General features: G+C 43.5%; 1 protein-coding gene across 1 annotated transcript; it reads right to left on the reverse strand.

The window, feature by feature from the left end:
• Positions 1–2,874: 2,874 nt before the first annotated feature.
• LOC104979988 (vegetative cell wall protein gp1-like) lies at positions 2,875–3,436 on the reverse strand. Its single transcript, XM_010828521.1, has 2 exons — positions 3,181–3,436; positions 2,875–3,065 (listed from the first exon to the last, which is right to left on the reverse strand). The coding sequence occupies exons 1-2, from the start codon at positions 3,434–3,436 to the stop codon at positions 2,875–2,877; spliced, it is 447 nt and encodes a 148-aa protein (XP_010826823.1).
• Between the last annotated feature and the right edge of the window lie 8,524 nt (positions 3,437–11,960).

Below are 11,960 nucleotides of genomic sequence, written 5' to 3' on the forward strand. Positions count from 1 at the left end.
GAATCATGGGACCATTTTAAATTCCCTGGGTCCTCATGGTCTGTATCTGTATTGCCAGTAGGCTTTACAGACCCTTCTAGAAATTCTGAAGGCTCCTCATTCAGTTTCTGGTTTACCTTTTGTACTTCATTAAGGCTTCTTTCAGACATGACTGAGCGACTGCACTGAACTGAAGGCTTCTTTGTTTTGGCCCCCTCTTCACAGCACTGAAAGAATGCAATCTCTATGATGGTCACGTTTCAGCTTGTCCTCAGCACTCACTTCCCAACTGGGATGTGCTCACACAGCTACACTTGCTGCAGCCCGAGCTGAGTCACCAGGGGTTCTGTAGAAGCCCATCTGATAAGTCCTTCTGAGCTTTATCCTGCACTATTCTACATTTTTCTGAAGTGAGAAGGGTGTTTAATACACTTTGAACATCTCCCCAGGTCAGGCTACTGATTGCAAGAGGAAAAAAAAAGATTGAAACAATGTTTTCTGTCCCCTTGGGATCATCTCTGTAAGTTGGCATACTATTCTTCCAAATAAATTCAAAGGTGCAGAAGAAGAGTGGACCTAGATCCATCCCACCCACCTTGCATTCACACCCCCAAGGGGAACTTGCTTTAACAGATGTTGCCCCACCTGAGCTTGGGTAGCTTTCTAGCCCAATCAGGTGCCCTGGTGGGTTTGACTGACAGCAAGTCATCCTCCTTTTCACTAAAACCAAGCAAAACAGCTTTCCTTCCTTCCCTGTGGGACTTTGTATCTTCCTGGCACAGGTGTATTCTGATACAACATAGGAGACTGTAAAAAAGCATTTCACTTTCCCATTTACAAAACCAATCTGCTTGAAAACTTGTACTGTAACTTAAGAATCTATTTCCAGGCTGTTTTCCTCTGGAGTCTAAAGGATGTTGTGGCCATGCAGAGAGAGAGAGAGAGAGAAAGAAAGGCAGGGGGCAGTAGAGAAGTGGGCAGGAAGAAAACCACCTTTTCCTTGGGCGTGGTTTCATAAGTCAAGGTCACCCAACTTTGGTGAACACAGTTTAAGGGAATCACAAGCGGGGGGTTTGCAATTAGCACCTCCCATTCTGAAGCGGCTTTGCTTCCAGTGGTCACAGCAATGAAATGTAAGGGTCCTTGCTGTGGTGACCAAGAAGCTTAGTCCCCAATAGCCAATTCTTGTTTTTCTTACAGAACCTTTACTTATTATAACACAAAACAGGAAACAACGCAGATGTCATTCAACAGGTAAATAAACTGTAATACACCCAAACAATGAGACAGTAACTTGGCAATGAAAATGAAAAGACCACTGAAGCCCTCAATCTGTATGAATCTCCAAAGAATTACTGAGTGAAAAAAGCCAAAGGTTACATACCGTAAGATTGCATTTAAACAGCACCTATGAAAATGGGGAAATTACAGAACTGGAGATAAGGATGAATAAGGTAGCAGGGACAGGAGGTAAGCAGGTGTAGCCATTTAAAGTTAGGAACAAGGTTTTTGTGGGCACTTACGTGTTCTGTTTTCTTGAAAGCTCAGTCTGTAAAGACTTCCCTTGATGCTCAGTCTGTAAAGAATCTACCTGTGATGCAGCAGACTTGGGTTCAATTCCTAGATCGGGAAGATCCCCTGGAGAAGGAAAGGCAACCCACTCCAGTATTCTTGCCTGGGAAATCCTATGGACAGAGGATCCTGGTGGGCTACAGTCCATGCGATCACAAAGAGCTGGACATGACTGAAGCAACCTAGCATGTGACTGTATCAGGGTTAGTACGCTAGTTCCTATGTTTAACTATAGTTTTTCACAGGAGTTATTATGAGGGAAATTGGATAAAGAGCATACAGGATCTCCATATTATTCCAACGTCCAATTTCAACAATTATCCACAAAAGTTTAACAAAAGAAGTCCTCCACATCAGACGTCTCATCCACACACTTCTGTACTCTACACAACCTCACGCAGATTAAAGTGTATTTTCTTAATTTGTATAATTTTCTTAAGAGTTGAGCAGCATATTAAGTTTATTACCATTTTGGATAACTGTTTCTTGCACAGAACCAAGATCTGGGGCATTCTTTCATCAACCATAACCCAGAGGCCAAATCTCTACAGTTAAGCCAGTCAGACATGTCAGACATAAACAGACGTGAACAAAGGAGACCAAACACCAGAGCCCCGGGCTCCAGCCCTGGTGTTTCAGCTGCCGTGTGAGCTCTCAGCCGTGTCCAGCTCTTTGCGGCCCCATGTGGACTGAAGTCCTCCAAGCTCCTCTGTCCATGGAATTCTCCAGGAAGAATACTGGAGTGGGTTGCCATGCCCTTCTCCAGGGGATCTTCCTGACCCAGGGATCGAATTTGCATCTCTTGAATTGGCAGACGGGTTCTTTATGGCTGAGCAACCCCAATCCGGGAAGCCCCTCAGCTGCCAGACTTTGCATAATAGTCTCCAAAGCCCTCCAGCCGGCCTCGAGCCCCGCCCTGGTCAGGACAAGCCTACGACCTGGCACAGGTGCGTCTCGTTAACGAGGCAACATACCCAGAAGACATCTTGCTGCTGCTGCTAAGTCGCGCCAGTTGTGTCCGATTCTGTGCGACCCCATAGACGGAAGCCCACCAGGCTCTTCTGTCCCTGGGATTCTCCAGGCAAGAACACTGGAGTGGGTTGCCATTTCCTTCTCCAATGCATGAAAGTGAAAAGTGAAAGTGAAGTCGCTCAGTTGTGTCTGACTCTTAGCGACCCCATGGACTGTAGCCTAGCAGGCTCCTCCGTCCATGGGATTTTCCTGGCAAGAGTACTGGAGTGGGGTGCCATCACCTTCTCCGGACATCTTCCTACCCAAACTCTAAAACCGCTTTTCTGCCACAAAACGAAACAGCACAGGAGGTCAGGGTGCCCGGTGAGGGCTGGAGAGGCGGCCCTGGAGCAGAGGGACCCGAGGCTCAGGCTGGGCCTCCCGGTCCCTGGGAGGGGCGAAGTCCTTGGGCCGAGGTCCCCCTGTAATTCCTCCTTCCCGGCCCACTTCCAAATCCATCACCAAATTCGTTACCAAGCTGGTTTTGTTTGATGCAAAACAAACTGAGGTGAAGCACGGAGAGGGGTCACTCACAGCGAGACGAGAGGGGTCAGCAAGCTTCCAAAACGCCTCAGCGAAGCCCAAGGACTGACAGGAAAGAAGCAGCGAACAGCTGACCCGGGCTGCGTGGACTTGGGGACTCAGGGCGTGGGGAGCGTGGATGTGGGAACACAGGTGGGGGTGGGGCTAGACCCGAGGTCGCAGAGCGTGGGGTTGTGGCCCTGGGGGGCGTGGACGTGGGAGCGCAGGGCGTGGGGGGCGTGGGCGTAAGGTTGTAGAGCGTGGGGGGCGTGGACGTGGGGGCGTGGGCGTGCAGGGCGGGGATGCAGGGAACAGAGGGCGTGAGAGATGTGGATGCGATTCCGCAGGGCATGGGAAACGAGGGGGTGTGGGGAACCGGGGGTGCGGTGCGCAGGCAGCCAGGGGAGGCCGGGAATCCCGATTTAGAAAGGTGCCCAGTGGTTCCTGTGCACAGGTACAACTAGGCTCCAGGCCTCCAAACATCACAAGGTCCCCAGGCCTGTGCAGACCCAGCTGAGGGGTCAGTGGTCCTATCCAGTCTCAATCGTCTCAGCCCAAACTAGGCAGCTGAGACCGCGAAGGCCTGGAAAACTTGGGGAAAACCGCTTACTGTTGAGACTGCAGGCCGCTTGGAGGACAAGACTTCTTAAAACGACCTTGATTGGTGAGGGCAGCTGCAGTGGGTTTCAGCTTGAGCATCAAAGGAGCGATGGGGCTGTGATCCTTGACTTACAAGGAAGTATTAGAAATGTCACTGGTCAAGGGACTAGAGTACTTGGGGCATGGGTCAAGGCCCCAGGAAACGGATTGTGAGGTTGAGACTTGGCCTTACTACTGACAGGCTCATTTTTATTTAATGGAATAAAGCCTTTCCAGGCAGCAAGGCTAATGCCATTACAATGAAAAAATAATTTTTGTTTCACTAAATATTAAATTCCAATTTTGTTAATTAGGTTTGTGTTTGCAAAGCTCACTTCCCAGTTAGTTCCTTGCTATTGTGTTATATTGCTAAAAAGTTTAATTAAGCTATTAAGGGACACTCTAAGTTTCTAAAGCTTATCTCACTAATCTATCTTTAGATAAAGATCAGATGCCTCAGTGACCTGCAACCAGAGATTTACACATTGTGAAAAAGACATATTTCAAAGGACCATCACCAACCTGGACAGAGTATAATGGAGAAGGGTTAATTTTAAATTTACACTGGATCTGCTTCTGTGACTTTATCCCTTTTTTGTTATTATAAACATTCATAATGGCCTGCCTGAGGGAGATAACCTGAGCAACCCACCTGTGAAGGACTGTAAGGCTTGCCATTCTAGGGACATTTGCAAGGATTGAATAGTTTTTACTTTATTTCCTCACCTTCCACCCCACCCCACCCCCATCTCTGATCCAGAAAAGAACCCGGCAACCAGGCCTTAACAAGATGGTTATTTTGAGGCACTAGCCTGCCATTGTCTTGATCAGCTTTCTTTGAATAAAGTCTCTTCTTGCCTCATCCCCTCATCTCACAGATTCATCGGCCTGTCATATGGTGAACAGAGCGAGCCTGGACTCCTAACAACTTGGCTTAGCCAGCCAGGAGCCTCACTGCTGGTGGCTAGCCGGCCCCAATCAGGGAATATTGGGGCAAGCCCTTGGCAGCTGCTGGGACCATTCGTCCTGAGGGTCTTTCCTTCAAGATTCCCTGTAATGGTACCAGCAGCCCCCAGCACTTGGCAGTTGAGACAAGGACCCGACAAACTTCTAAGAGTTGATGGACTTGATTTCATTTGTAGGTTAAGTCTACCCAATTCAACTGCCAGTTCAGCCAGTTTGCTTGTTTTTATGTACCCTTTTGTGTTAACAGCCCATGGGCTCAATTTTGGAGGATAAGTCGCTCCAGTGAGAACACTGGGAACATTTCCATCCCCGACCCCCTCCCCCGCCCCTGCCCCACCAATTTGTGCTTTTCCTGTATGGGACAAGCCAGTTTGGTTGGGGTACCCTGTTGGAGAGGGAAAATGTTGTTGGACTCCACTCTGAACTGGTTCATTTGGAAACTAGTTCTTGTGGGGCAAGTCCACCCTAGTTGGATTTAGCTCATTTGTTTTGTAGGGTACATTTACCTGATTCGGGAATTGGCTCAGTTGGAAGCGATTCCTTGGGGAGCTATTTTTTTTGGGAGGGTAGCCTAGCTGTAATTAGTTCATTTGTGTAGTAGGGTAAACTTGTTTACCTGATTGAGGAATCAGTTCATCTGTGCATGGATGCTGAAATTTGTGCCATTTTTGCTGAAATTTGTCAGCATGTGGCTTTGGTGTTATAAAGCTTATAAAATGGGAACTATTTCATCTATCCCAAAGAAAAGATCTTTGGGATGAATATTAGATATGGTAAGATCAGAAGAGCAATGGCCTCTGAATGGCTCACATTTAAACAATCTGGCAGTCACATCTGTTAAAACTCAACACTCAAAACACAAAGATCATGGCATCTGGTCCCATCACTTCATGGGAAATAGATAGGGAAACAATGGAAACAGTAACAGACTTTATTTTCCTGGGTTCCAAAATCACTGCAGATGGCGACTGCAGCCTTGAAATTAAAAGATGCTTGCTCCTTGAAAGAAAAGCTATGACCAACCTAGACAACATATTAAAAAGCAGAGACATTACTCTGCTGACAAAGGTCCATCTAGTCAAAGCTATGGCTTTTTCACTAGTCATGTATGGGGATGTGAGCATTGGACCATAAAGAAAGCTGAACGCTGAAGAATTGATGCTTTTGAACTGTAGTATTGGAGAAGACTCTTGAGAGTCCCTTGGACAGCAAGGAGATCAATCCAGTCAATCCTAAAAGAAATCAGTTCTGAATATTCATTGGAAGGACTGATGCTAAAGCTGAGGCTTCAATACTTTGGCCACCTAATGTGAAGAATGGATTCATTGGAAAAGACCCTGATGCTGGGAAAGATTGAAGGTGGGAGGAGAACGGGACGACAGAGGATGAGATGGTTGGACGGCATCAGCGACTCGAAGGACATGAGTTTGAGCAAGCTCCGGGAGTTGGTGATGGACAGGGAAACCTGGTATGCTGCAGTCCATGAGGTCACAAAGAGTTATACACGACTGAGCGACTGAACTGACTGACTGGCAGTCAGAAGCACTTTACAAAGGTGAGGAATACTCTGAAAAGGAAAAGACCTGGGGCTCCCTTGGACTTGAGGCATCCAATTCTAATTTCCCCTAAAGAAGCCCTGGATAACTTTGACAGTGAGGAACAAGTTGATTGACTCTCTAATAGCTACTACTCTCTTTTGTAAATTAAATGCTTGAATAATCTTTTCCCCAGAACAGCTTGACATCAGGGTCCCACTGGGGCCTTTTTGACCTTGTCCAGTCTGGGGAGCTTCAGCTACTCTCTGGTAGGCTTTGGCTCCAATTTGGGGTGTTCTCCTTATGAAGGGCTACTGTTTATAAGGCACTTTGGAGAAAGGTCACTGGTCTAATGGGACTAGGAAGTCATGTTAATGTGACTTTCTGGCTGGCTAGGTTTGGGTTTATTCTGGTTATTTTGGTAATGTACTACCCTGGTGGCTCAGACAGTAAAGAATCTGCCTGCAGTGCAGGAGACTCAGTTCAATCCATGGGTCGGGAATATCCCCTAGAGAAGGTGTTGGCAACCCACTCCAGTATTCTTGCCTGGAAAATCCCATGGACAGAGGAGCCTGGCGGGCTACAGTCCAGGGGGTCGCAAAGAGTCGGACATGACTGAGCAACCACTACTTTTCTACTTTTGGTAATGAGCAGACATCTGGTACTAAGGGCTTCTGCTATGGTTTTCTCATTTCTTTCTCCTCGAACCCTCTGTGAACAGATGAGTGGCTGTAGAAACAATTGAGGAACTCTGCCCAGTATTACTCTCTGTGTGTACCCACTGTGCCCCAGTACTGCCACTCAAGTGGGTAAGGGCTCTCCTTTCTTCTTCCTCCCTTAAGCTGAGAACCAGGCTGATGGGATTACAGGGCAGATTCCTCAGACCCTCTACCCTATCTCTCCTCTTGGCTACCCCTCTTTCTTGTGGGAGCCTGGGTGTTGCCCCTAGGCCTTCCTGAGAGGCCTTCTCCCTTAGGCTATTAGGAGGAGAGGTGAAGCTTTCCAACACAGGTGGGTAGATGTATCAGTCCTTGTTGGGGAGGCCACCCAATTCTTTCGCAAAGGAGGGAAAAGCAAAACTGTCCTTGGTTTACAAGTGTAGCCTTCACAGGACTAGAAGAGTGGCTCCAAAAGTCCTTTCACCACTCCCAAAAGCTTCCCTGTCCATCTTATGAAGCTTGCCAATATTAAACAAAGGGGAAACAAAGTCATCCTAGAAAGAACTTGCCTTTATCTTTGAGATGCAAATATCCTCTCTGGTCTTCTCTGTTGTCTTTTGAATGCAAATTTGAAAAGAGAAGAAGAATTTAGAAGTTGGCTTGTCTGATGTAATTAAAAGTTGCTTTTTCTATAAATATTTAGCCACCTAGCCAAGTGAGCCTGACTTGTTTCATCTGTGAGAACCCCAATTTTAATACAATCTTTTTATAAACTAATGGGTTTTATATTACTGGACCTGACTGAAGGTTGAAACCAAAATAACTGCAACTTCAATGTGTGTCTGTGTCTTTTGTTTTTTTTTAACCACATTGCTGTGGTTAATGAGTTTCAGTTTCACATGAACTGGGAAATAGTTAATATTAAATTAGTAACTGGTGAATCCCAGGGATGGGGGAGCCTGGTGGGCTGCCATCTATGGGGTCGCACAGAGTCGGACACGACTGAAGCGACTTAGCAGCAGCAGCATTAATGTTTAAGTTTGTTGATCTAATAATAATATAGACATGTCTTGAGTCATCAACATGTTAAGTATAATATTAAGTATAATACTTTCATTTTGTTTAGGTTTAACATAAATTAGGACTTTCCCTGGTGGCTCAGATGGTAAAGCGTCTGTCTACAATGAGGGGAACCTGGGTTTGATCCCTGGGTTGGGAAGATTCCCTGGAGAAGGAAATGGCAACCCACTCCAGTATTCTTGCCTAGAAAATCCTGTGGATGGAGGAGCCTGGTACAGGTTACTGTCCATGGGGTCGCAAAGAGTTGGATATGATTGAGCCACTTCACTTTAACATAAATAAGTTACTATATCTGTTACAAATTTGTCAGCCAAAATATACCTCAATGTGGAAAAAACTTTAAGAAAACGAAGACACACGTTTTCAGTAGAAGATGTGAGAAATAAAAAAAAAAATACTTAAGAGTTATGCATAGTGAAAGTGAAGTCGCTCAGTCCTGTCCTACTCTTTGCAACCCTGTGGACTGTAGCCCAACATGCTCCTCTGTCCATGGGATTTTCCAGGCAAGAGTACTGGAGTGGGTTGCCATTAAGAGTTATGCATGGATTCCTAAAACCAGATTGAATTTGGTTGGGTGAGTAAATCTTGGTGAATGGATCTTGTGTGGGAGTAAGCTAGGACATGGACTTGTCTTTTCTTTCTGTTCAGAGAAAAGCTCTCTTGGAATGTCATTTTGATGATGGAGTAAATGAGCTTTTTGCCTTTAAGTGATGTGTATTCGCTTTGAGATCTCTGGTTACTTTGGTTAAGAAATAAGTATTATCCAAGTCCTTGTCAACAGATCAGATGTTTAACCATGACTTTCCAGTCTTTTGTCATTTATAGATACTTTTGTATTCTGATGCTGAACAAAAAGGGCTTCATTATCAAGGAGATATACAGGAAGGCAGTGGAAGCAGTTCCACATCAACATGATGACTGTGTGAGAATTCCAGCCCACACAGATTAAAACAAGGCTGTCCTGCCCCTGGGCCCCTAGACCAGGTATCCTGAGATTTTTGCTCCCTGACCTCAGGGTCGACACCCCACTCAGTCTTAAAGCAATTACAGAAGGCAGACCTTCACCCCTCTGCTTCCCGTAAGAATATAGGAGTAAAATCTGAGGAGGGAAATGAAACAGGAAATGGGGCAGGACACAAGCTCTGAAAGAATGACATTACCCAAGGACATTACACAGGCTGAATATAAGCAAATATGTCCAGGATGGTGGAGTGGTCAATTTCCACTAGACCTTAAGCCTCAATATACGCTGTTTGTAACATATCAGCAAGCTAAGTGATACACCCACAAGTGGGTGGAGGCCCAATTAAATGTAAAGAAACTTTTAGAAATACATGTTTTAGGATCTCTCCAGATAGTCTACAACTTAAAATTTAAAATTATGTTAAATTAAGTGATAAAAGGGTTTTTGTACATGATCATTTAGGATTAACTATGGTTTAAAATAAGTCTAATTGAATAAATGAAACTTTAAGCTAATGTAAAACATAAATTTGACTTTTCTCTCTCTCAAAACAGACACATTTTCTGAAGATGCTAAACTGCCTCTTGATACAGAGTTCAAGTGTATTTAATCTGTATTTGCCTTCAAAGTCTTTTATTGTCATTTTGGCTAAGTTTCACAGTGACCCATGGTAAAACATTACTTGGTGCTCCTTTGACAAGATTTCCCAAATCAAATTATAATAAAGTTCCTTTGACTTCCAGCTAACTTTGGAGTCTTTCAAAGGGGCCCCTGAGGGACCCCAAAGGGAGATATTAAACTAATCAGGTTCATTTGATATATTAAGCTACAAGGGAAGAGATGTCAAATGAATAATAAACTTTAAGTTATGTGGAAAATGGTACATATATTCTAGAGAGTATATGGCGTTCCTAAGAATCTAATGTGTCCTGATAGAATATTATCAGTCATAATTTTAGTTATGAAGGGTTTTTTTTCCCATTTATTTATTTATTTATTTTACTTTACAATATTGTATTGGTTTTGCCATACATTGACTTGAATCCACCATGAGTGTACAAGTGTTCCCCATTCTGAACCCCACTCCCGCCTCCCTCCCTATCCCATCCCTCTGGGTCATCCCAGTGCACCAGCCCTGAGCACCCTGTATTATGCATCGAATCTGGACTGGTGATTCGTTTCACATGTGATAATTTACATGTTTCAATGCCATTCTCCCGTATCATCCCACCCTTGCCCTCTCCCACAGAGTCCAAAAGACTGTTCTATACATCTGTGTCTCTTTTGCTGTCTCGCATACAGGGTTATCGTTACCATCTTTCTAAATTCCATATATATGCGTTAGTATACTGTATTGGTGGTTTTCTTTCTGGCTTGAAGGTTTTGTATATTATAGCAGTAAGCAGATTTAAACTTGCCTTCTTTAAGTCTTTGTTAATATACACAGTTATGGTTTCACTTTGATGCCTTTGTAAAAATGCTTCCTCTTCAAGAAAATTTATGAAAAAGACTTTCAGATACATACAAGTTTCTGACTTTTAGAAAATAACACTGAACTGAGTTTTAAAAAAAAAAAAAAAACAATTCAAATGAGAAACCTCAAGATTTCATAAAGCTGTTAACAAAAGGGATTAGTTACATAGAACTGAGGAAACTGGTAAATATGGTTGTAATTTTTATGGTCTCTATTTCAAAGGATTACTGGTTTAAATCTGTGTTTTCTAGATGTAAGAAAAAAACTTCTTCAATTAATTATGACTTGCAATAAATTGGTAGATTATGCCTTTTGGAATATTAATCTTTTTCTCTCTACCTGGTTGATTCTGCCAGTAACATATGGTTGTCTCAAAGATTAAGCTGTGCACAACTGTGCATGGCCAGTACAATGAAACTGCAGATAGCTCATTAAATCAGTTATGGTTCCTTTGGTCACTCGATTATTAAAACTTGGCTATAACTAGTTATACTAATCATTAGCTAAATTTGTTCTTTGTTTACAAACTGGCTTTGTAGCTCTGCATTGCATAATGTCATTGTCCGTGTTACTTATATACTGTTTAATTTGTAAGATTGTTGTTCTTACAGTAACCAGTGTGTCAATCAGGCCTCCAACAATACTTCTATGATTAAACATTCAGAGGAAATAATTGTAATAGTGTGATTCTAGATATGGGAAGAAGCAACAAAGGAAACTGTCTGATGGATTCAAGTTATAAAGAATCCAGAGAATTTTAATTATTGATGAGGCCTGGTCCCAAACTTAACAGCTGTAGTGACATATCAATAATTTTTTAACTGAACTGGGATGAGCCTCCCAGTGGATTGGGACAAATGTTGATCATGAAATGTTTCCCAGTAATGGTCATTCATGACCAGGAGCAGAAGACCAGAGAAATGGAATCAGTGAATGGAGCCCTTCAGTGTGAGCCAGTGAACCCCGAGAAAGGAAATGCCTGCCACCTAGCAGTCCTTAGACTTCAGCCACTCCAACCACTCCCTATGGTTAACCTTGAGGAAACTGAGAAGCAGGATTACAGGCCCCAGTTAGATAAGATAAATAAATTGGATTTAATGAACCCTGACTCTTGCATCTTCCCATGCATAGAAAAGTGCTAAAATTTTAAACTTGAGATGCTTGCTGCCTCTTATATTTGAAGTTCAATATTTCTAAATCTACAGGTATAAAGTAGGCACTTTCCCAAGAGTAAAACAAGGAAGAGAAGTAATGCTTCCTAAGGCCCACTTGACTTCACACTCCAGAATGTCTGGCTCTAGGTGAGTGACCATACATGGTTGTCTAGTTGTTAAGACATTTCTGTTCAATTCTTCTGTGTATTCTTGCCACCTCTTCTTAATATCTTCTGCTTCTGTTAGGTCGATACCATTTTGGTTCTTTATTGTGCCCATCTTTGCATGAAATACTCCCTTGTTATCTCTAATTTTCTTCAAGAGACATATTTAAATGCATATTTATTTACCTACTTATTCTGCCTTAAAATTGTTTTATATTTAATACTTTGTTTACATGTATTG

This window comes from Bison bison, unplaced genomic scaffold, assembly GCF_000754665.1.
Source record: "Bison bison bison isolate TAMUID 2011002044 unplaced genomic scaffold, Bison_UMD1.0 scf7180017858651, whole genome shotgun sequence".
NCBI classification, from domain to species: Eukaryota; Metazoa; Chordata; class Mammalia; order Artiodactyla; family Bovidae; genus Bison; species Bison bison.

Coding starts and splice junctions, on each gene's coding strand:
- LOC104979988 (XM_010828521.1), bottom strand. CDS start 3,436: ATGCCCTGCGGAATCGCATCCACATCTCTCACGCCCTCTGTTCCCTGC. Junction 3,066..3,180: donor CCCAAGTCCACGCAGCCCGG/GTCAGCTGTTCG, acceptor GCTTCACCTCAG/TTTGTTTTGCATCAAACAAA.